Here is a 25,891-nt window from a genome sequence, read left to right as displayed (position 1 = left end):
GTTATAATTTACATTGTATTCTGGACCTTTTAAGGGAGATATACTTTTATTTATTTTTATTTTTCAGGGAATCTTCCAGTACCAAGATGATTCTTGTGGAATTAAATATAATTTTTGTTTTTAGAACCTTAGAGTTTTATGTTGAAAAGCTTTTTAAATGTTTATTTAACTTAAGAGAGAGAGAGAGAGACAGCATGAGCAAGGGAGGGGCAGAGAGAGAGGGAGAGAGAGAGAATCCCAAGCAGGTTCCATGATGGCAGTGTAGAGCCCGACATGGGCCTCCATCCCAGGAACCATGAGAACATGACCTGAACTGAAATCAAGAGTCAGAGGCTTCACTGATGGAGCCACCCGGGAGCTCCTATGTTGAAGAGCTTTTAAGGTACTGTTTTTATATTAAGAAGTAAACTACCTTGTAATAAGCCATAACTCTTCAGACCATCTCAAAAATCCCACACTTCCATGACTTAAACTGAACTGAAATTTGTCTGAGCAATTACATGATCATGTATACTGACACAGACACTTTTGTATTTCAATTTATGAATCAAACACTTGGTTTAATCTTTTATCCCTAACATCATATGTAATTTTAAAGTTATTTCACTAAACTTTAGAGTGAACGGATTATGGACTGTCAATTACAAGTGTATCATACGCTTATGGACTGATTTTCTATTGGACAAGTCTTACCAGTACTCTAAAAAAAGGACTAATTCATATTTCTGGCTTTACATTTTATCAAAGAATAATTTAACATTAATTAACATCTTGACTGCCTCTTTCACATCTTTGTTCCTGAGGCTGTAGATCAGTGGGTTCAGCATGGGAATGACCACAGTGTAAAAGACAGAAGCTACTTTGACCATGAGCCATGAACTTTTGGAGTTGGGAACACAATACAGAAACAGTATGGTCCCATGGAAAATTGTAACAGCGGTCAGGTGAGAAGCACACGTGGAGAAGGCCTTGTGGCCCCCCCCAGTGGAAGGCATCTTCATGACAGTGATAAAAATGGAAACATAGGAGGGAAGAATGATCACCAGGCTGCTTATTTCGTTGAATGTGGCAGAGACTAAGATGACCCTCTGGCTAATGTAAGGATCAGAGCAGGACACAGAGACAATGGCAGCATGCTCACAGACAAAGTTGTTTATGAAGTTAGTTCCACAAAAGGATAAAGTCAACAAAAAGTATGTGTATGTTAAGGAGCAGGCTATACTCCAAGAATACGATGCTCCCACCAACAAGGAACAAAGCTTCTGAGACATGACAACTGTGTACAGAAGAGGGTTACAAACTGCCACAAATCGGTCATATGCCATCACGGCCAACATGAAGGTTTCTGTCACCACGAATATGCACGCAAAGAAAAATTGCATGATGCAGCCTGTGAAGGAGATGGTTCTGTCTTCCACAACCAAGTTTTCTAATAGTTTGGGTGTGACTACTGTAGAGTAACAGAAATCAACCAAAGATAAATGGCTGAGAAAAAAGTACATGGGGGTGTGGAGTTTGGGATTGATCTTGATGATCATGATCATACCCAGATTCCCAAGAACAGTGACTATGTATATGGTCAGGAATACCAGGAAAAGTGGCATCTGGAGTTCTGGATATTCTGAGAAGCCCAACAGAATGAAGGTGACTCTACTACTCTGGTTTTCTTGATTCCTGTGGACAAAATATAAAAGTTTATTCAGAAAGTAAGTTCCAGAATCTGAAATACATAAGAGAAGAAAAGACAAGTTTAGAGGCTCAATGGGTCTCTTAAGAGTGTTGCTGAGGGGCGCCTGGGTGGCGCAGTCGGTTAAGCGTCCGACTTCAGCCAGGTCACGATCTCGCGGTCCGTGAGTTCGAGCCCCGCGTCAGGCTCTGGGCTGATGGCTCGGAGCCTGGAGCCTGTTTCCGATTCTGTGTCTCCCTCTCTCTCTGCCCCTCCCCCGTTCATGCTCTGTCTCTCTCTGTCCCCAAAAAAAAATAATAAAAAACGTTGAAAAAAAATTAAAAAAAAAAAAAAAGAGTGTTGCTGAAAATAGTAGACTTCCTTCCACTGTTACATTTAAAAAGTGAATATTGACTTATGTAACAATTACACAGTGAGTAAAAACTTTGTGTGACTAGAATCATCAAAACCAAGGTTAAAACAGGAACATAAAACAAAGACTAGACTTTGCTCTATTTCAGATAATAAAATCAGTATTATCATAGGCAGCTGACTTCATAAGCCACTCTCTTTGCATGAATTTGAGCTTAGTAAAAATACAGTTGACCTTTGAACAAGGGTTCGAACTGTGCAAGCCCACTTATGTGCTATTTTTTTCCAATAAATATAGTATAGTACTGTAAAAGTACTTTATCTTTCTTACAACTTGTCTTAATAATTCTTTTCTCTAGCTTACCTTATGGAAAGAATACAATATTTAATGCAAAACACACATACATATATACAAGCATAAACCAGGCAACATACAAAATACGTGCTAATCGACTGTGTATGTTATCAGGAAGGCTTCCAGTCAACACTAGGCTATTAATAGTTAAATTTTGGGAAGTCAAGAGGTATATGTAGGTTTTTGATTGCATGGAGGTTGGTGCCTCTGACTTCCATCTTGTTCAAGGGTCAACAGTAGAAGCAAAGAATTACATGACTTTCTTTACTTTCTTACCTGCCTCTCCCCTTAAACTGTGAGAAAATCAATTTCTAACTGGTTTTAAAAAGTTTAAATGCTAGCATTCATGCAAAATGGTCAATTTAAGATTTTCTTGGTTGTCTCATCTCCCTTTCAATGCCCTTGTTACTCCTGGTAATCCGATATTCTCAACACAGCTACAGCTGTGCTGTAGAAGTATCCTAAACTTACACACTTATGTTGAACTAATCTTGAAATTTTTTAATATTATCCCTCATGTCATATTATATTATTCATCGGGATAGGTTCACAGCAAAATATGTGCTGCATTTCTAGGGAAGACAGTTAAAACGATATTGAACAAAAATCTCTTCTTTCTCCAGTGTGGTAAATTGTGGAAACTAGGTAGGTGGTACACAGTGAAAACTCTCAAAATACTGGACAGTGTGCATAAATCTCATGCTGCAGTGAAAAATGCATTCTGTCGTTTTGAACTAAGTTTAAAGCTTTTCCAAGGACAAGTGTCAGGACAAAGACCCATCTCAAACAACACACGATATTTCTTGAAAATTACTTGCTGCCACGAGGCATTTTCTCAACAGTAAAATGAGAATATTTGTAATATAAAATTTAAATCACTACAATGGATGTAGATACTTTGGTAATGAATTCAAGGCTACAAGACATGGTGCAATGCATACTTGATATTCAGCTTTCTTATTTAATGAAATTTTGAGTAATGGGTAGGATTCCAAAAACCTTACATTGTTACAAAAATCAGGCCCAAGTATGGACATCTATCAATGGGTGGGCACATACAATATAGAAATTCTTTCCTCCTGAACCCATACAATAGAAACGCTATAGAATTTCATTGGGGCATTTAATCTAAGATGCATAATTATATTTTCCCCATTCTGCTATAGGTTTTCTTAACACACTATTGCTTTCTCTGCTTCCCATGTGTTCGTTCCTATAGGAAAGATATATCTCAAAGACCGATCCCACAGCAAAGCCACTGTGACACTCCCTTAAAAAGTCTTAGCCCTGCAAAGCTAGATTATGGACATATACCCCAGGAGCATTCCTTCACTTTGAAATATTCCATGCAATACTGTGAGAATAATTTTCCACGATTACTTTAACCTGACAACCAGTGACTTCTAAGACTCCAAATACATTTTAAAAGTGAATGCAGGCAATTTACAATGTTCAGCTGGCTTTTCCAAAACTTCTTGGATCTAGAAATTCAATCTCATTGCCACCTGACACATTTTTCTTCAGTCATGGCGGACTTATGAAGACCTGTTACATGATAGGTGATCATTTGCCCATAGTTTATTTTCCCAATTTATTCCCACTATTGTCATATTTTATTTTACCACCTACTATTAGAGACATTGCTCATTGTTTCTTGCCTTTTTATAAACTCTACTGTTTATAACTGACGAGTGCCATATGCTGTAGCTTATCATTTAAAATAAGGTTGTTATTATTACTTTCTTCTTTGGAGATTGTATTTTTTTTTTATTATTGTTATTCTGGATTTGCCAAATGTTTGTTGCCTTGCTGGCTGTAGAGTGACTACAAAATAGGGAAAACAGGATGAATAACATTTGAAAGAAAGAAGGAATTAGAATACAATACCACAAACCCTTTGCGCACAGAACTAAGTGGTCTGTGGGCACTTTATCCTACACAGGTGCTCGTCTCCTGCAAAGATTACTGGAACTCCATATTTTCCTTCTAAAGTAAAACAAAATCAACTCACTTAAATGCAGAAAGACTTGCGTGAGTCATTTAGGGAAGAATTCTTCACTTGGATGAATGAACTCCAGGAATGTTCCTGCAAAGTATTTAATTAATAGAAACAGAGCTGAAAGCGAGAATAGTCCACAGTATGTTTCATTAAATGTTTCAGATAGTTACTTGTTTTTTTTCCAATTTATTAAGACAACTCAGAAATAACAGAGATAAGGTCACACCTGAAAACTAAATCCGGGCACCAAACTGTGTCACAAATATATGCCAGTAAGACCTTAGGGATGCAGAGACTAGAGAATGTCACTGAGGTACTGCCTTGCAGACTGTAATTCAAGTAATTAGTTGTAACACGTCCCATGTGATATCTTGGTTGTGTATTATTTTCCTGAAGCCCTGAGGTGTTTGCATTATCAACATTAAGCTTAAGGAAAATAAACAAGATTCTATATATCTTTACATTGATGTAAAATACAGAAATATGTCAGAAAAAGGAGCTCCTGGGTGGCTCAGTCGGTTGAGCATCTGATGTCAGCTCAGGTCATGATCTCATGGTTCATGGGTTTGAGCCCCGCATCAGACCCTGTGCTGACAGCTCAGAGCCTGGAGACTGTTTCAGATTCTGTGTCTCCCTCTCTCTCTGCCCCTCTCCCACTCATGCTCTGTCTCTGTCTCTCTGTCTCAAAAATAAATAAACACTAAACAAATTAAAAAAAAAATAAATGCATGAGAAAAAAATAACCTGTAAGACAGTAGTCTAGCAGGACACCTGGGTGGCTCGGTCAGTTGAGCACCGACTCTTGATTTCCACCCTGGTCGTCATCCCAAGGTCTTGGGATCGAGCCCCATATTGGTGTCCATGCTGAGCATGGAGCCTGCTTAAGATTCTCTCTCTCCCTCTAGCCTTCTCCCCAACTTGCATTCTCTCTCTCTCTCTCTCTCTCTGTCTCTTAAATAAAAAAAAAAATAGGTAATAGTCTAGAGATAGTCATTGTAATTCATGTTGAATTTATATTTTCTATTTTCCTATGAAAGTATACTTATGTCCCTGTGTATGGTAATATAGAGCTTTCTAAATAATAAATTACATTGTCTATTTTTAATTAGTTAGTTAGCAATACACTGAAAACTTCCTTTTCTAGTCACACTATGGGTTTTATTAATAGAAGACAATCTGCTTTGGCCTGTCAAATACAGGTACGGTGTCCTCGGATATTTATATTTACTATTGACTCTGAAATAATTTTGGATTGTAGGTTTCCTAAAATACCAATTTATGGAAAGGATGATATATTCATTAATTTGGTAATTCTATCCAACATGCATGAAAGACACAAATCAAAAATACCAGTAGCTAGATGCAGTAAGAGCATATTTCTTTCTCACTAATGGAAGATTCAAATTGCATTCCTGAATATTAGGCAGTTATGCTCCATATAGTAATTTCGGGGCTCAGGTTTCTTATAACCCCTGGCTCACCTTCAACATGGTGCTTCTGAGGTTATGATTCTCTTTTCTAAGTATAGAAGAGGCAGTTAAAACCTCTGTAAATACATCCTTCAGAAGCTCAATTTTTATCAAGTCCAACTTATATAATGCATAAGAAAATCAAGGATAAAAGATAGTCAGCAGTCTCTGAAACAATACATCTGAGGATCCACACATAAAAAACGATATAGATCTATGTTCATCAGGGATCTTGATCTGTAATTTTCTTGCAGTGTCTTTGTCTAGCCTCAGTATTGGGGTAATAGTGCTGGACTAAATTACTTTGGAAGATTTTCTTCTACTTTTTGGAAGAGTTTTAAAAGGATTGGTGTTAACGCTTTTTAAAATGTTTGGTAGACTCCTCAACAAAAGGGTAGCAAATTGAATCCAACAGCATCCTGAAGGGGTCATATCACATGACTTAGTGACATTTTTCCAGAAATACAAGTGTAGTTCCACGTAGGAAAACCAACTAACGTATGTACCACATTAAGAACAAAGCAGTAAAACCACATGATCATCTCAGTCGACACAATTTCAGCAAAGTTTCACAGCACACAGTAAACATGCAAAAATCAGCGGTGTTTCTAGATAGCAGAAATGAGCAATCCTCAATGGAAGTTAAGAAAAACATTCCACTTAAATGACACTCAAAAGAATCAAATACCTAGACATAAATTTAAAAGGAGGTGAAAGACATGTATACTGTAACTACAAAACATTGCTGAAACAAATTAAAGAATATCTAAATAAATGAAAAGCTACGGTGCATTCATAGGGAAGGAATCCAGAATATGCCCTGCTAAAATATGCATTTTGATATTAAAAAAAATTTTTTTGAGCTGAAGGCAAGCAGAGCAACAAATGCAGGGAAAGCTCTTTGTACCGTCCCCTTTTCTGCCAAAAAGCAGAATATAAATTTTCTTTTTACTAGAGACAGACACTTATCAGCCCAAAGAAATCTGCAAACAATCTTACTCCATTACTTTCCTTTTTTTTTGTTTGTTTCAAGTTTTTATTTAAATTCTAGTTAGTTAGCATATAGGGTAATATTGGTTTCCAGAGTAGAATTTAGTGATTCATCACTTGTGATACAACACCCAGTGCCCATCACAAGTGCCCTCCTTAATGCCCATTACCCATTTAGCCCAACCTCTTGCCCACTTCTCCTCCATCAGCTGTCAATTTATTCTCTATTTTTAAGAGTCTCTTCTGGATTGCCTCCCTCTTTCTTTTCTCCCCTTCTCTTGTTCATCTGTTTTGTTTCTTAAGTTCCATATTTGAGTGAAATCATATGGTATTTGTCTTTCTCTGACTGACTTATTTTGCTGAGCATAATACTCTCCATCTCTATCCACATCTTTGCAAATGGCAAGATTTCATTATTTTTTATGGCTGAGTAATATTCCATTGTATGTATATATACCACTTCTTCTTTATCCATTCATCAGTCAATGGGCATTTGGGCTGTTTCCATGATTTGGCTATTGGTGATAATGTTGCAATAAACATCGGGGTGCATGTGCCCCTTCAAATCAGTATTTTTGTATCCTTTGGGTAAAAAGCTAGTAGTGCAATTGCTGGGCCACAGGGTAGTTCTATTTTTAACTTTTTGAGAAGTTTCCCTACTATTTTCTAGAGTGACTACACCAGTTTGTATTCCCACCAACAATGGAAGATGCTTCCCTTTCCTGCACATATTCTCCATGACCTTCCCACAGTTTGCTACCCTTGGAAGCCTACAACTGTTTTCCTTTGTCCTGTCGACTCTCTACACATTCATTGTTCTTTGTTGAAGATGTTATCAAAGCTGCAGTTCTAAGCTGTCTCTGCGTTATTTTATGTTTAAACTTCTCTCATGTGATGTGCACTGCATGTGTTAATAAACTTTGTTTCCCTCTTGTTAACCTTTTTTGTTAAAAAAGCCTAGCTGAAAATTTAAGATGAGCAGAGAAGTTTTGTCCCTCCTGCAATAGCGTGGAACACTTAATGTTGTTAAGTTAGCCATAGCATCACAGGTTATATACAGTTTCAGGGCACTCAATCTCTATCAAAATTCCAAAGGTAATTTTGTGGAAATGGAAACTGATTTTTAAATCCATATGGAATTAAAAGGAGTCCAAAAGCTAAGACAATCTTGGAAAAGAACATATGGGGGGGGATTCATGATTCCTGATTTCACAACTTACTCCACAGATACAAGGAATAGAATTAAGAATCCGGAAATAAACCCATATATCCATGAACCATTGATTTTCAACAGTATCCCAAGAACATTCAATGGAGAAAGGAATTTTTTCCATAAGTGATGGCAAGGACAACTGGATATTCACATGTAAAATAATGAGGTTGGACATCGACTTTGTTTTGTTTTATATTTTTAATGTTTTATTTTATATTTGAGAGACAGAGACAGACAGGTAGAGCACGAGCAGAGAGACAGAGACAGAATCTGAAGCAGACTCCAGGCTCTGAGCTGTCAGCACAGGGCCAATGTGGGGCTTGAACCCACGAGCGGTGAGATCGTGACCTGAGCCAAAGTTGGACACTTAACTGACTGAGCCACCCAGCATCCCTGGACATCTACTTTATGCCATATACAGTGGTTAACTCAAAATTGAACAAAGACCTAAAGTAACGGCAAAACCTATAGAACGCTTAGAAGAAAACTTAGCTGTAATTTTTATAGCCTTGGATTTGGCAATGAATCCTTAAATACGGGACCAAAAGCACAAATGACAAAAGAAAAAAATAGATAAATTGGACTTAATAAAAATTTAAAATTTGTGTGCATCAAAAAAAAAAACCCAAAAAACAAAACAAAAACAACCACACATTATTATTGAAGTCAGAGAATAGGAGAAAAGATTTCCAAATCATATATCTGATAATGGAGTAGAATCCACAACATATGTAGAACTCTTACAACAAACACCCAAGAGTCAAGCTTTCCAGTTAGAAAATGTGCAAATGATTTAAATAGACATTTCTCCCAAGATCTACAAATGCCCCGCAAGCACATGAAAAGATCCTCAAAGTCTTTAGTGATTAAGAAAATTCAAATCAATACCACAATGACATGCCACTTCTTCACTAGGAGAGCTATAATTTAAAAAAGAAAAAAAATGCACAGTAGCAAACATTGGTGATGATATAGAGTAACTGGAGCTTTTGTACATTGTTCTTGGAAGCCCAAAATGGTTCAGGCACTGTGGAAATCAGTTTGGTTATTCCTCACATAAATAGACTATTAGACTCAATGTGTAGTAAAAAAAAAAAAAAAATTGGTCTCGCACAAATGCAAGTCCGGCTTTTAGTCTCAGTTTCTTAGAGGTGATCTATTTCTTACCTGATAAGAGGGTCTCTTTATGATCAGTGCCACACCTGATCTTAAGTTGGGGCTGACCACATATGTCAATCTTGGCCTATAGTGGTCTTTTGTCTACAGTCAACCTGGAGGCTGAGATCAACCATGTGGACAGTCAATAAATCAACCCTATGTAATAGAACCGTAATAAAAGCTGAACACTGAGGCTTGTGTGATCTTCCCTAATTGCCAATGATCCATGTGTATTGTCACACGTGGAAGCTGGAATGGTAACATGTCCAAGGACACTGGAAGCTCCTCTTTGGGATCTCTTCTAGATTCTGTTCTGTGTGTTTCTTCCTTCAGATGATTGATCTTATTTTGGTTTATTTGGTTTATCACTGGATAAACAGAGTTTCAGTGAGTTGTTTGAAAACTTTTAGCAAATTAATAAACCTAAGGGTGGTTTTGGGGATTCCTCTAACTTGCAATTTGTGTCAAAAGCGAGTGTAGTCTTGGGTATGGGGCCTTTTAACCTTACAGTTTGGGTAATTCCAAGTACCCAGCAATTCCACTTCTAGGCAAAAACTGAATAGGTGTAGCTGAATACAGTTGATAACAGGCACCCAAACAGATACTTGCACATAGATGTTTATAATAGCACTATTCACAATCGCCAAAAGGTCAAGCAATCCAAATATCTATCAATAAATGTACTTCAACAGATGTACGAACTGTAATATGCACATATGATGGATGACTGTTCAACCATATAGAGGAATAAAGTATTGATGTATGTTACAACGTGGATGAACATTGAAAACATGACAAATGAAAGAAGCTAGGCACTCGTGAAATATGAAATATATAGAATGGATAAATGCATGATATGAAATATAAGAATGGATAAATACATTATGACAGAGAACAGAATGGTCACTATCGGGTTCTGGGTGGAGAGGCAGAATGAAGAAAAACTGATTAATGGGTATGACATTTGCTTTTGAAATGGTGAAAATATTTTGGAACTGGGTAGAGGTGTTGGTTGAATAATACAGTGAATTTTTTAATGGCACTGAATTTTTGACTCTAATATGGTTAATTTTATGAAAATTTTGTTTCAATATAAAGGAAACCAGCTATCAAAAGGAAATGAACTTTGACCCTATGTTTTCTCTCTGCCTCAAGTGTCTGCAGTAATTAGCTCAAATATATCTAAGGAAAATAGTTTTTTTTCATCCTAACTAAAATTCTAGTGCTCCAGTCTGACACACTATTGATGCCTTATTGTCCAGAAAGAAGTAAATGAGTTCTTCCTTCTAACAATCTGTCCTTTCTATTCCTACTTTACTGAGTATTTTTATCATGAATAGTTGCTTAATTCCATCAAGCATTCTCTACATCTGTTGAGGTAACTATATGTTTCACTACATTATTTTGTCCATGGGACAAATTATAATAATGGACTCAAATTATACATCATTCCTGCATTCCCGGATTAACTCCCTCTTGTATGTGATGTATTTACTTTTTTTATATATCACTAAATTTTATTTGTTCTTTTAAATATTTGTCCATACATATTTGTGATATGTTGTTCTATAATTTCCTTATCTGGGGATGCTGGCCTACAATGAACTGGAAAGTGTTCCCTTCTTTGCCTGCTGGGATAAATGTATGTAAAGTTGGAATTATATCTTCTCTAATGTGCTATTTACATTGGAGATAAGGTTTTATTTTTTTATTTTTGTAAGGCTTTCCTGGAATTTCAATTATAGCAGTAGGGAAATAAACACCAAATGCAACTAGAAAATCACTCCAGGATTTTGCTTCTATCAGAGGCACAAACTCAGGACTGCTTTCACATCCCTTGTGCTTTGAATGCAACTTTTTTCTTCAAGACTATCCTCAACTTGAATGAACTAAGTAACTAAGCAGTAATATCCAGAAAACATAGCACTGATGTAGGAGAGCCACAATCCCTTCCTCTAATTGTCCATGTAGCTTTCCTTTTTCTCTTTCAGGTTCCATCTATTTCTAAGATGATGAAGTAGGAAATACCAGATACACAATAAAAATATCACCTATCGCCACTGAAATATTCATATCATAAGCCAACTGTCCAACATTAGTAAATTTCCTGAACTCTTATTTATTACTAAACACAATATGAAAATTAATATGTACATAACGTGGTCAACATTCAACTTATAACAGTTCCTCCATTAAGTGGCTATTACTTCTGTACATTTTTTGTTGTACAAGATGATCTTGTGAATATCTTTACCAAGAGTCTTGCCACGGCCTTCAGAAACCAAAGAAAAAATTTGCCTCTATCCAAACTACTAACAAAAAGTTAAAGAAGAGTATAACATACATAGAAATAAATAGCTCATTACTATGACTTTATAGAACCCCCAATGAAATAATATACATTAGTAATCATACACTTATCACTTAAAATGTGCACATTCAGATTAAAATTATAATTTTGAAATTCTTGGAGAACTTCTGTATTACATTTGTGTGAATAAGTGTCCATTCAAAAGCATTTTCCAGAATAAACCAGTAACCTATTTAAAAAGATTTTGCAGTTATTCAGAGATCTTTCTGTAGAGTTTACTTTTGTCCTGCACGGCACAAATCCAATTAGTTTCAAAATAACATTTTACCTCACATTTATGATATTTTTTAAATGTTAACATCTTAAATCCAAAGCTCTATATCATATGCCACATATAGTTAATTCTATACTGTTTTCGCACACTCCCTAAATACATTTTTTCTATCCTTAAAATATTTGTATTAACATACACACACAGCCTATAAAGGTATTCTACTGGAATTGGTTGAATGCTTTTGATACTTGGTTAATAGAGAATTAAAAGTTAAATAAATCACAAAAGCCCATAATTATATATCATGATTTGCTCGTATATTGTTACGTATTGCTAAACAATCAGATGAATAGGTTTATAAAGAGCAAAGCTTTATATAAAGGAAATTGGAATATTTTATTTGGAAATAAAAACCTCATGATTTGGGTGAAGCCAGTAATATAGTGTGCAGTTGGATTGAAACTATGCTACTTGGAAATTTACCAAGACGTTACCTCTCCTGGGAGTCATCAATCACAATCTGCAAGCAATAACCAACACAGTCATGTAGTTAAGCCAATCAAATGGTGCACCAATGTATTTAAAAGTTCTGTCAAATTAAGACAGTTATATTATATTTATCTGGAATACAGGAGCAGGATATTTTCCATGAAGTAAGATTTACCATAAACTTCAGGAATATTGAAATTTTGGACCCAGTTCTTCATGACTCCCTGTATGTATGCTCTTTGGCATGAAACTTTTCAGTCTTGCAGCTTAGATATACCTTGGCAACCATCGACTTTGTGCTCAGCTATGTGATTTGCACTGGCTAATAGAATGTTGATAGGCATGATACACAAGGGAACTTGAAGCATCTTTTGTTATATCGCGTTCTTTTTTGTGATTCAGCCGTGAACACTGCAAGAAAATCCTCTAACTAGCCCCGTGGTTCAAAGGGGACCATAGATCCACAGAGCACAGCTACCCAATCACCATGCAGATCTATGAACTGGAAGTAAGTTGTCCAGTTAGACAAGACGATATCAAGTTAACCAAGATGATTTTGCTGATATTAGCAGGGCTATCCAATCAATCAACCAATAAATAATTACCTAATATGACATATGACTAAAATCTTATGTCATTGTGTTTATGCATCAATAGCTAACTCACAATGCAAGATGAGGAGGAATGATAAATTTAGATTTAGCAAAAGCTGTTTCTGAACTATACAGTTATTAATTTTTATTTTCATATTTTGTATACAAAAAGAGAAAATAAAATTTATATTAAATACAATTTTACTAAGCAGTGTTCTGAACTTTAGTGGGGCGGAGATACTCCTTCTTTGTATCTGTAATGTATCAATGTTCCTTGTGTAAAATTGAAGAAATATTACTTTTAAAATTAGTGTGTGAGTGTTGATCAGCTCTTAATTGACTAGACTACATTTGATGTAACCTTCCCCACGATAAACCATTTGTTTTCAGGGTAACTCTATAAACTCAATCTTCAATGACTTAAAAAGGAATCGAAGATGTACGTAGGTCGTCAAATGGTCATGTGTACTAACTCAAAAGTCTTTACGTGACAAGCCACTTTACATTATGTGTCACGATAATTTGGTATTGATTAACTTCTTGACTCTCTCCTTCACATCTTTGTTCCTGAGGCTATAGATCAGTGGGTTCAGCATGGGGATGACCACAGTGTAAAAGACAGAAGCCACCTTGACCATGAGCCATGAACTTTTGGAATTGGGAACACAGTACAGGGAGAGAATGGTCCCATGGAAGATTGTGATAGCGGTCAGGTGGGAAGCACACGTGGAGAAGGCCTTGTGGCGCCCCCCAGTGGAAGGCATCTTCATGACAGTGATAAAAATGGAAACATAGGAGAGCAGAATGATCACCAGGCTGCTTATTTCATTGAATGTGGCAGAGATTAAAATAACCTTCTGGCTCATGTAGGGATCAGAGCAGGACACAGAGATGATGGTGGCATGCTCACAGACAAAGTTATTTATGATATTATTTCCTTTGAAGGATAATTTCAGTAGAAAGTAAGTAAGAGTCAGGGAACACACTATACCCCAGGAGTATGATGCACCCACCAACAAGGAGCAAAGCTTCTGAGACATGACAACTATGTACAGAAGAGGGTTACAAACTGCCACAAATCGATCATATGCCATCACGACCAACATGAAGGTTTCTGTCACCACGAATATGCACGCAAAGAAGAATTGCATGATGCAGCCTGTGAAGGAGATGGTTCTGTCTTCCACAACCAAGTTTTCTAATAGTTTGGGTGTGACTACTGTAGAGTAACAGAAATCAACCAAAGATAAATGGCTGAGAAAAAAGTACATGGGGGTGTGGAGTTTGGGATTGATCTGGATAATCATGATCATGCCCAGATTTCCCAAAACAGTGACTGTGTAGATGGTCAGGAATACCAGGAACAGGGGCATCTGTAGTTCTGGATATTCTGAAAAGCCCAAGAGAATGAAAGTGACTTCAGCACTCCGGTTTTCTTGGTTCCTGTGGACAAAACAAGAAAATTGACTCAGAAAAGTCAGAAACAAAATCCAGATAAGGAAGGTTAAAATGAGGAAATAAGGAGAAACTTAGTGATTATCCATAAATAGTCTTGTAGAAAATACTTGATTTCAACCTTTATTTTTAAAGTTAGAATTTACTAAAAAAAAAGAAAAGAAAACAAAAGAAAAAAGAAGTTAGAATTTGCTAATATCACAATTACAGGGTAAATATGAAATTTGCACAAATAGAATAATAAAAGACGGCAGTCAAGAGAGACAGAACAAAAATAGAATTGCCCCTGATATATTTCGAATGATCAGACCCAGTATCTTCAGAGGCAGGTGACTTCATGAGAAAGACCAGTCTGATTTATTTCATGAATCAGAATTTAGTTAAAATGCTGGTCTTAGGAGCACCTGGGTGGCTCAGTCAGTTGAGCATTCGACTTCGGCTTAGGTCATGATCTCGCAGTTCATGAATTTGAGCCCACGTCAGGCTCTGTGGTGACAGCTCAGAGCCCGGCACCTGCTTCAGATTCTGTGTCTCCCCCCTCCCCCGCTCCTCTCCCACTTGTGCTCTCTCTCTCTCTCTCTCTCTCTCTAAAATAAATAAATAAACTTTAAAGATGTTTAATAACAAAAAAATGCTTCTCTTGGTAGACACACATATCATAAATTTCTACAATCTCTTCCTGCCTAACCTGTCTATGGGAACATAGAACTCAAAAGAAAATTAATGATCCAGAGAAATGACCAGATTACATTTTTTTTTTTACTATTGTTGCTATAATTATTTTTGAATTCCCTTTCCAGGAAACTTCTTATACTCCGTCACACATTTCTGTCCCCACATTTTAGCTATGTCCTACAGAAAAGTAGCACACTTGGTCAGCCACATTTCCCTAAGTATGGAAAATTGTGAAAATCTATTACCCTTTCTTGGTGCATTGTAATATCAGATATTTCATGAGATGTGTGATAGAAATAAACTTATTTACAATATGTGCATTTCTTATCTCTTACAAAATCTTTCTCTCCACTTGACCCTTTTCTCATGGCCATGGTCATACTCTCGGGGCCATTATAAGAAGGATAAGCCCTCAAAATACAAATTTCATCCACATTTGTGACATGATTGCATCTTACTTTTTAAAAAATCATTTAACATTTATCATCGTCTGTTCCACGGCAAAATAAAATTCATGAAAACAAATTTGGGACACCAGAACCAGAGTGGATACTCAATAACATTTATTGAATAAATAAATATACGAGCATGTGAAAGAGTAAACTCAGGCATATAATACACACGTATTGGGGTAAAAGTTGATAATAATAGTAAAAAAGTTAGGTATGCCTATTAAATCACTACCACACACAATGCACTGAGACACATCTTAAGTCCTACAAAACAAGCAGAAATAGTGAAAATCCTGAACTTCCTGAATTAGCATAAAACAAGGACCTTTGAGGGAAGAAAGGAAGCAATGAATTGTTCTCTTAAATTGTCCTGTGTTCCTCCAAAATGCCTAAACTGCCTTTTTCTGCCAGTGTAATTAGTTACTCTAAAACCCACTTCCTGACCACTTACTGAAATCTACAATAGCACAAGGCACAACAGGGAAGGTCATTCCACATAGAATTCAGTGAAAATTCTATGCCGTATTATCAGCCAAAATGAAATTCTCCGTGCTTTTCATTCAGTTGTTCCGGTTTTATCCTCTAGGACCAGATATAGCACTTAGAAGTATGAAGGAAAGCATATATATAAAGACATCATTCCCATTCCCCTGCACTTTTTCTTCTTCAGTTGCTCTTTTAAGAGTCCTTTGATACTTGTGACTTCATCTTCCACCACATTTATTATCATTTCCTGAGTGTATTTTTCAATTTAATATAAAACTCAGTAAGCGCCAATTCCAGAATTGAACACACTTCTCCCAAAATTTGTATTAGTTCCCTCTGTCTGTGGTAGGAAAGCCTGAGCAATTCAGAACTGAGGGGGATAGCATCACCATCAAAAATAAATGTAACTGGAAGACTGTATCTCCCACCCCCTTTCACCCATTTTGTCCCTAGCCTGCCCCCGCACGTCCCTCTGGCAACCATCAGTTAGTTCTCTGTATTCATAGAGAGTTTTTGTTGAATCTGTTGAATCTGAATCTGTTTTTGTTGTTGTTGTTGTTAGTTTACTTACTTGGCTTTTTGTTTTGTTTTGTTTTGTCTTGTTTGGCATGCCACATATGAGTGGCATTGAATGGTATTTGTCTTTCTCGGTCTGACTTACTTCATTAGCATGATACTTTCTAGGTCCATTGATGTATGATGTGGTGTGATATTGTACGATATTTTGTGTATGGTGACAGATGGTAATACACTTGTGGTGGGCACAGCACAACATATAGAGATGTTGAATCACTCTGTTGTACACCTGAAATTAAACTAATGCAATATTGTGTGTCAATTTACTCAAATACAAAACTTTGAAGATAACTATGATTTCTGATGTATATTTAGCTCATTCTTACCCACGTATCTTTTCCACACATGTAGCTTTCCACTCCACCTCCCGCACTCCTTATATTTATACCAGCAGCCTTGGGGTCAAAGTTCACAGCCCCCCATTTGGCTCCAGGAAGTGTCCAGCACGTTCAGACGAATGAGCACATAAGGTGCTATGCACACCCTCTCCCTCCTCTCTAGTGACATCTATCATGCTTTCTCATTGCACCTCTACTATGTACTCGACACCATAATAGGCATTTAGCAACTGTAAAATTATAAAATATAGGCCTCGTCCTCAAAATTGTTCTTTTTTTCTGAGAATTATTTTGAGGAGTATCACATATCACAAATGATATATTGCAACGTGTAATTCTTATTGTTATTAAAATTCAATTTGTTTATAAAGAGAAAGATGAGAATACTGCGGTGCAATAAAGCTGAAAATAACTTCTTAGTGATGTAGGTCAGTGAATAATAATAAATGTGGTTAGAGATAAAGAACTGGGTTAGTTACTTGAACTGTATATCAGGATGCTTGGATTTACAAATGTGTTTGTCTCCTACAACGATTATTGGAACACACTATTTTCTTTCTAAACTAAATATGTAAGAATGGAATCAACTCACCTGAGCACAGAATAATTGGGCTTACTCATTTACTGAAGCTTCTTTGTTGTGATTAATGGGCTCCAGAAAACTTCCTGCTGAGAATTCAAATAAAAAAAAAAAGTAACAAACCTGAAAAAATAGTCAAAGAAGTCTACAGTATATTGTAATGAATATTTCAGAGAAAAGAATTTTCCTCTAATGTATTAAAAATAAGTTCAGAGATGACAGAGAGAAAGGGAGATCAGAAAGCTGAATCCAGGGGCGCCTGGGTGGCGCAGTCGGTTAAGCGGCCGACTTCAGCCAGGTCACGATCTTGCGGTCCGTGAGTTCGAGCCCCGCGTCGGGCTCTGTGCTGACAGCTCGGAGCCTGGAGCCTGTTTCCAATTCTGTGTCTCCCTCTCTCTCTGCCCCTCTCCCGTTCATGCTCTGTCTCTCTCTGTCCCAAAAATAAATAAAAAAACGTTGGAAAAAAAAAAATTTAAAAAAAAAAAAAAAAAAAAAGAAAGCTGAATCCAAACACTAAACTTATCTTGCATATATTCCACCAAGACCCTAGGGATGTCAACCCTCGAGAATATGATGGAAGTATTGCCTTAGCAGACACAAGGCAATTAAATGAAGTAATGTCCCATGTGATATTTTAGTTGCATATAATTTCTTCTGAAGACTGGGGAATCATTTCATCATGAACTTTAATCCAGTGCTCTTTTAAAAATGTTGAAACAGACCCTACATTTTGTCTTTAAATACCTGTCAAATGCCGCCATGTCAAAAAGAAAAATCAGCTGCTATGCGACAATCCAGAGATAACTACTCTTATTCTTTGTGGTACTTGTGAATTACTCTCTATATAAGGTTATATATTTATCCGTATGTATTGGGGTATGAAATTTATGCAATAAGAATCATATTAGTTATATTGTTCATTATCCTTTTAAAAATTTAACATTGTATCACAAGCTTCATTTTTATGAAAACCATTGGTTTTCTTAAGCTGACACAGTTTGCTTTACTCTTCCAAATGTGACCACAATACTGTTCAATGTTTACACTTATTATTGAAATTGAAAAAAAAAAAACTATTACTCTATTTTTCAGTTTATAATCTGGGTTTATGGAAAGAGTAATATATCTATTATTTAAGAAGCTATCATATCTTAACATATAAACATCTCAATCTCAGTGACTTGTTGTAACAGAACACGTCAGCAAACTTTTCTCATAAAAAGCCATAGCGTTAATAATTTAGGTTTTGTGAGCCATATAGTCCCAAGCCCCACTATTCAGTGTTGTAGCATGAGTGCAGTCATAGACAATACACAACTCAATAGGCATGTCTCTGTTTTAATAAAATTTTATTTAAAAAAAAACACAAAAAAATCACATTTGGTTTGTGGGACGTAGTTTATTAAACCATGCAATAGAAATTTATTGCTTGATTGCGTAAGTTCCAAAATTATTTCCGGATCGGTAAGCAGATGTTCTCTGAGTAGTGATAGACCTAGGCTGCTTCCAAATTGTGGCTTATAATAATGCGGTTATTATAACGTAAGTATTGTGAGAGGAACAAGAACTTGAAAAGAAGACCCTGCACTTTTCTACATCATCACCGTGCCTAAGGTTTTTCGGTTTTCTTTCAGTTTGGTTTGGTTTTTACTTTAAGCTTTCATTGAGTACATTAGGGGTACTCTTCAGAAGCTGAAATAATTAAATAAAGTCCAAGATTTTTACTGATTGGCAAAATCATAATAGGAATTTGAACTTCGGGATGAACTATAATGTTAGAATAGAATTACGGGGACCAGGGGCACCTGGGTGGCTCAGTCGGTTAAGCGTTCAACACTAGCTCTTGGCTCAGGTCATGATCTCACGTTTGGTGAGACTGAGCCCCTCATCAGGCTCTGCTTTGACAGCACAGAGCCTGCTTGGGATTCTCTCTCCCTCTCTCTCTGCCCCTCCTTGGCGCTCTCTCTCTCTCTCTCTCTCTCTCAAAATAAATAAACTTAAAAAAAAAAAAAGAATTAAAGGGACAAGAGAGAAAACCAAAAGCTTTTCAATCAGAAGAGGTAGCCTGAGCCAAGATAGGAATTTGGATGCTTACCTTTCTATCAATTAGAAATAGAATTTATGCAGGTAGTGTATCAGATGAGATTGGAGAATCAGAGGGGCCAGATGGTATAAAGAATGCAATTGGAATCACTGTAGGTCACTGAACCTTGTAATAGGGTTCCATGCTGATAGGACAAGAGTGTAATAATGAAGAGCTTGGTTGTAAAAAGGTACAAGCATTGTGAATGAAACCGACGTAGTTCTAATATAATCACAGCATTCAATTTGGCTGCACTAATAGATCATGTAGACAGATACAGGTAATTCCTGTTTTCATTCTAGTTTGGAAGGGAGCAGAATGCTCTTGATGGCATTTCAATGCAGGTAGGCCATCATTTCCCAATAATCATTGGTATTTGTATAGGTTTCTACAAAGTCAAGTAGTTAACAGTGATATCTATAAATCTATATCTATATCATCTATACATATATACATACCTGTGTGTGTGTGTGTATGTGTATATATATATATATATATATATATATATATATATAGATAGATAGATATATCATAAGCCAGTCAAGGGCTTGAAGACATCTGAAATACAGAAGAAAAATAAAAGGGGACTCTGACCAATGATGTTTATATATTTCAAGGGTAAAGTGTAAAAAAATAAAAATAAAAATAAAAGACTGGCTTTGTTTCCTGCGTCTTCAAGAGAGAAAATTAATTCCATTAATTTGAAAAACACAGGGAAAACAATTTTAGAACCAAAAAAAAAATAAGAACTTTCTATACTGTCCAAAACCAGAATAGCATGAATGATTTTTAGAGTCCTTGGGTTGCTCAATTTCACTAATAGGGTATTAGTAGGGACTATAAATAAATAAACTTTAATGTAAGTAGAATGAAGGGTGTGATTCAAGAGGAAGAATGCAGATAAAACTCCATAACGTCCTTCTGTATTTGTCCTATTCTGTGACTAATCCTCATTTTGGGTAGGAGCTCTCACTAAGATCACTTCATTTGTGGAGTTCTCAAAATACTCTGTTGTTTTTAAATTGTCTTTATGCTTCTCAAAACCCATAACCTATACCTATCTCACAGGTTGGCTTAACTGCCCTTCCAATAAAAGTAACTATTATAATAATTAAATAGACACTTTCTAACCTTGCTACCTTAAGGATTTGGTTCAATTCAATCTCTGTTACTTATTATCTATAAATGAGGGGACTATTCAAGCAAGCACATGTAAGTGTATAAATATGGCATATCATAACAAGTTAGAAATTCAGTTCAAAATAGCCTCCAATATCCATCTATGATATACAGGCATATAGAACAAAAAGTATAAATTATATGCCCGTGACTAATATTCTGTATCTAAGATAAATCTCAATTAATGTAATTACAGGCAGTTTTCTTCATCTTTCCCTGATCTAAGCTGAGTCTCCAGTATGGCATATATTTCAGAAAAGATGAAAGAGTTAAGGTAGACTTCATAATGAATCTCTTAAATCCCAGTCCAGTATTATTTCTTATTACACAAGAGTTAATTTTTTAAAAAGTTTATCCTAGTTTGACGTAATGAGAATGAAATGTTGGTTTCAATTACCCCCAACATCGCAGATTTGATTATCATCTATTTGTGTTTTTTCAACGAAATTACATTGTAATTGGTAGATTTTTTTCATGTGGTCAAAATAGTCTGAGTTGTCTTTTTCTTATAAGTGATACAAATAGAATATCCACTAGATGGCAGGGCGATACCAAAATTTGAATCAAGACATTAAAATCCCTGTGTATTATTTGCTTTAAAGAGAGGAACGGAAACCAATAGAAAACACATTCATAGCTTGAATATACCTTGAAGACTATTCATTCCACATACCTTAATTTCAGAGACAAGGGAACAAATATTCAAAGATGGTAAATCGTTTGACCACATTCAAACACTGACTCCCCTTTAATTTTATCTTTGTTTTCACATGGATTAATTTTGAGCTAGAAATAATGTGGGTCGGCTTTCGGTCACTTACACAATCACACAGTTGGAGGAATAAAGAACATTAACAATCCATCGTAATTTATTTGTAATGAGTAAATACACAAATCAAAAGGGGATTAATAATATATAAGGATTTTATTATAAGGATAAAAATCCTTACAAAAATACAAACCTTACTCAAGCCAAAGCTAAATGGTGAAAAAAACATTTATCTATTTACATACACACATCATAGCCATATCTATACATATGCATATACATGATGTAAAATATCATATGTATGACATAAAATATAACAAAATGGAAGCAGAACACATTGATTATATTAATAGATGTAATGACAAAGTTAAACCTAACACTGTGCTATCAACATGAGAAACATAAGCAAAAAGATTCAGGAAAGTTAAAATTAAAGAATAAATTAGTGATTTCTAAATTAGTTTAATTTTCTCACAGAAAATATTCTGAAAGATTTGAGTTCTTTGAAATTTGTGGTGGTTGGCTTTATGATCCACGAAATACTCAATTGTGGTAAATTTTCTACATGCACAGAAAAACACATATGTTCTGATTTTGTTGATAGTCGTATTCTATATAGGTTAAGTAGGTCAAATACATAAATTATGTCATTTAGAGCTTAGACATCATATTGCTTATTTATTCATTAATTGAAAAAAGTATGTTAAAATCTCCCACAATGATGAAGGACTTGTCTATTTCTTCTTATAGCTCTGGTTTTTTCCTTTACTTATTTTGAAGGCCTCTGGTTGAGTGAATGGACATTTGAATTGTAATCTCTTCTTATTAGGTAAATCCCTGTATCACTGTGAAATAATCCTCTATCTTTAGTGATTTTATTTTACTTAAAACCTACAATGTCTCATATTATCATAGCTGCATGAGCTTTCTTCAGAGAGACTTTGCTTTGTACATATTTTTTCAAAATCTAAAATAGATGAACACACGCATAATTTACCAGAAAATTTACCCAAATATATAACCAACAGAAATATTTATGTTCACCAAACAATATGCAGGATTGTTCAAAATGCCATTATTTATAATACCTGAAAAGTAAGAAATGGAACAAAACAATACTTAGAAAGCCATCAACATCTTTATGTATAAAATTTGGGGTATATTCATACATTAAGTATCATACAGCAAAAAGAGTAGAGGAATTTGCGACAACAAGATGAATAAATGTTATAAACACAATATTGATCAAAAGCTGCCAGATAACAAAAAAGGAAAACAAATAAAAGAGTTATATTCTGTACAGTTTTACTTATATAAAGTTAAAAACAGAAAATATTGGTATTACAAATTTGAATTTGAATTTTGGTGAAAGGGGGCTAGTAAATGAGAAAAGAGCAAGTATTTTTCTGCGTTTGGTTAACGTCCTGCTTTTGGTCTCTATGCTGGTTACAGATGTGTGTTCATTTTGTTAAAATTGTTGGTGTTATTAGTAGCCTTTTCTATGTGCGTGCTAAAATCGTTACAGAGAGGGAGGGAGGCAAACCCTAAGAGACTCTTAAATACAGAGAACATATTGAGGGTTGCTGGTGGGGTTGTTGGGTAGGGGGATGGAACAAATGGTGATGGGCCTTAAGGAAGGCACTTGCTGGGAGGAGTACTGGATGTTATATGTAAGCGATGAGCCATGGGAATCTACCCCCAAAATCAAGAGCATACTTTACACACTGTATGTTAGCCAATTTGATAATAAATTATATTTAAAAAAAAAACAATAAATCCATCTGAAAAAAACAAACAAAAAAAAACCTAAAAAAAAAAAAAAGAAAACATTTAAAACTGAATAAAGATATTAAGCATATAAAAAGAAACAATGTGGGGCGCCTGGGTGGCTCAGTCAGTTAAGTGTCCGACTGACTTCGGCTCAGGTCATGATCTCGCGGTCTGTGAGTTCGAGCCCCACATTGGGCTCTGTGCTGACCGCTCAGAGCCTTGAACCTGTTTCAGATTCTGAGTCTCCCTCTCTCTGACACTCCCCCATTCATGTTCTGTCTCTCTCTGTCTCAAAAATAAATAAACATTAAAAAAAAAAAAAAGAAAGAAAAAAAAAGAAACAATGTGCCAAAATTGCTGTGGGGAACAAAGGCAAAAGGGAAATGTAAATAAAATTAAATTTCCTTATAACCTGCAGCCCATTGACAAATACTTGAGGCTGGCAGAGGATGGCATTAGGGAAAAACAATCTTAGCTTGACAATAGCCAGGCCTCCAGGATCTCGTGAATCTTCTTTAGCTTACGAAAATCCTTTTGGAAACTTCCCTTGTCTTTATCTCCCCCAGCTCTAAAGTATATAAGGAGTCACTCCTCACTACTCCAGTGCAGCTCTTTCTGCCCATGGATCCTGTCCCTGTGCTTTAATAAAACTACTTTTTGCACTGAAGACATCTCAAGAATTGTTTCTTGTCCCTGGGCTCTGACCCCAAACATTTCCACATCGAAATGATGGCACGTGACAAAGGAGAATGCAGGCCGTGCAGCTTTTTTTTTTTTTTTTTTTTTTTTTTAACATTTATTTATTTTTGAGACAGAGAGAGACAGAGCATGAGCAGGGGAGGGTCAGAGAGAGAGGGAGACACAGAATCGGAAACAGGCTCCAGGCTCTGAGCGGTCAGCACAGAGCACGACGCGGGGCTCGAACTCACAGACCGTGAGATCCTGACCTGAGCTGAAGTCGGCCGCTCAACCGACTGAGCCACCCAGGTGCCCCCGTGCAGCTTTAACTGTAGTAAAAGTAAGAAACACTCAGTTACAAAAGCTAGAATTCACAATGACTTTACAGCAGTTATTAATATCTATATATCTAATGATCAAGCAACAATTTCCATAAAGCAGAAACTAGAAGAGACGAGAAGTAGAGAAAGACTCTTAATTCAAGAGAAAAGAAACACAGCAAGCATTTGCTAATGCTACAATCGCAAACTGTACAATCCCAAATATCGCACAGAACTCCAGTTAACAGAAAATATATTTTTTTCAATTGCACCTGGTTGCAATTGTGGTTATAAAAACTGAGTATATTTTAGCCCATGAGTAAAACACAATAAATTCAACAATAGGAAGTGCATAAAGAAAATCTGAATATTCCTTGAGGATGGGTGAAAGAGTGGAGAATAAAACACAGCCAGGTTTACATCTGTGCGTTTTGGGGACCACAAGGGAGGAGACCAGTGGTTTTCGGGAAAGTAACACAAGTGTTAACATATAAGACTACATCCAACCGTGTCATCTCCACAGTAAGCCAATGGACTAAGCAAGGAAGGAGGGAATATCACAGAGCTGAGATTTACGTGATTACCAAATAATGTTTACTGACAAATAAGGTAGTGGTGGAAATCAAAAGGACCTTTCTAGGGGTGCTTGAGGGGCTCACTCGATTAAGCCACTGACTCTTGATTTGAGCTCAGGTCATGATCTCACAGTTTATGCGTTCGAGCCCCATGTGGGGCTCTCTGCTTACAGCACAGAGCCTGCTTCAGATCCTCTGTCCCCGCTTTCTGCCCCTCCCCAACTCATACTTTCTCTATCTCAAAAATAAATAAACATTAAAAAAAAATGTTTAGGGGCGCCTGGGTGGCTCAGTCGGTTAAGCATCCGACTCCAGCTCAGCTCATGATCTCACAGTTTGTCGAGTTCGATCCCCGTGTCGGGCTCTGTGCTGTCAGCTTGGAGCCTGGAGCCTGCTTCGGATTCTGTGTCTCCTTCTCTCTCTGCCCCTCCTCCACTTGTGCTCTGTCTCTGTCTCTCAAAAATAAATAAATGTAAAAAAATAAAAAAAAAACAATAAAAACATAAACAAAATGGAACATCATTAGTTCTAAATAGGAAAGATTTGGAATATTTGAGTGTGCGTTGCATGGTGGGCTGCAGGAGTCTGTGAAATCTCTCTGGAAATAAGAGGAGTTGAATTGACCAGCAGGACTGAACAGGGCCTGATTGGGAATGGTAAAGGTCCAGTTACGGTACTGCAGAGAGCCCTTCGGGGTTCCAGGAAAAGATACTTAAGTTTAAGCTTACAGACACTGCTAGAGATTTCGGCATACGGGTGTACATAAAGAAAACTGTGTTTAGGGAATTGAAAGTAGCAGACTATGATGGATCCTGCTTCTTTTGGGGAGAAAGGCCATTTTGTTCTGATTGCACAATTAACTCAACTGCCCTTCAAGGAGATAAGAGGGACAACCAGCTGAAGCTATTCATTTATTCTGATGTGTTTGGAAGAAAGACAACCAGCCATCAGTAGCCAGCTGCTGACTCCTCCTAAGGGAGGTCAGAATCACAGACAGGTCAGGCCCAGAAGACGCGTCCTTAAAAGATCTGGTTTGGGGCGCCTGGGTGGCGCAGTCGGTTAAGCG

General features: G+C 36.4%; 2 protein-coding genes across 3 annotated transcripts; both read right to left on the bottom strand.

The window, feature by feature from the left end:
- Positions 1-731: 731 nt before the first annotated feature.
- LOC131488808 (olfactory receptor 5D13-like) lies at positions 732-6,993 on the bottom strand. Of its 2 annotated transcripts, XM_058690648.1 has the most exons (2): positions 6,969-6,993; positions 732-1,648 (listed from the first exon to the last, which is right to left on the bottom strand). In XM_058690648.1, exons 1-2 carry the CDS (start codon positions 6,991-6,993, stop codon positions 732-734), a joined length of 942 nt encoding a protein of 313 aa, XP_058546631.1. The 2 variants fall into 2 exon arrangements, with proteins under 2 accessions (XP_058546631.1, XP_058546632.1); XM_058690649.1 differs by lacking the exon at positions 6,969-6,993 and having other exon boundaries at positions 732-1,676.
- A 6,408-nt stretch (positions 6,994-13,401) lies between these two features.
- LOC131488807 (olfactory receptor 5D13-like) lies at positions 13,402-21,876 on the bottom strand. Its single transcript, XM_058690647.1, is given in 2 exon segments — positions 13,402-14,324; positions 21,861-21,876. Coding segments are annotated over 2 exon segments (939 nt in total).
- Positions 21,877-25,891: the final 4,015 nt, after the last annotated feature.

The sequence above is a fragment of the Neofelis nebulosa genome, chromosome 10 (genome assembly GCF_028018385.1).
Source record: "Neofelis nebulosa isolate mNeoNeb1 chromosome 10, mNeoNeb1.pri, whole genome shotgun sequence".
NCBI lineage: Eukaryota > Metazoa > Chordata > Mammalia > Carnivora > Felidae > Neofelis > Neofelis nebulosa.
This window is presented reverse-complemented; position numbering and strand designations above follow the sequence as displayed.

What these genes read in the sequence shown, in the direction of transcription:
- LOC131488808 (XM_058690648.1), bottom strand. Translation starts at nt 6,993, where the DNA reads ATGGGCACTGGGTGTTGTATCACAA. An exon ending in CACTGGGTGTTGTATCACAA is followed by an intron (nt 1,649 to 6,968) that starts GTGATGAATCAC and finishes AGAGTAGTAGAG; the next exon opens with TCACCTTCATTCTGTTGGGC.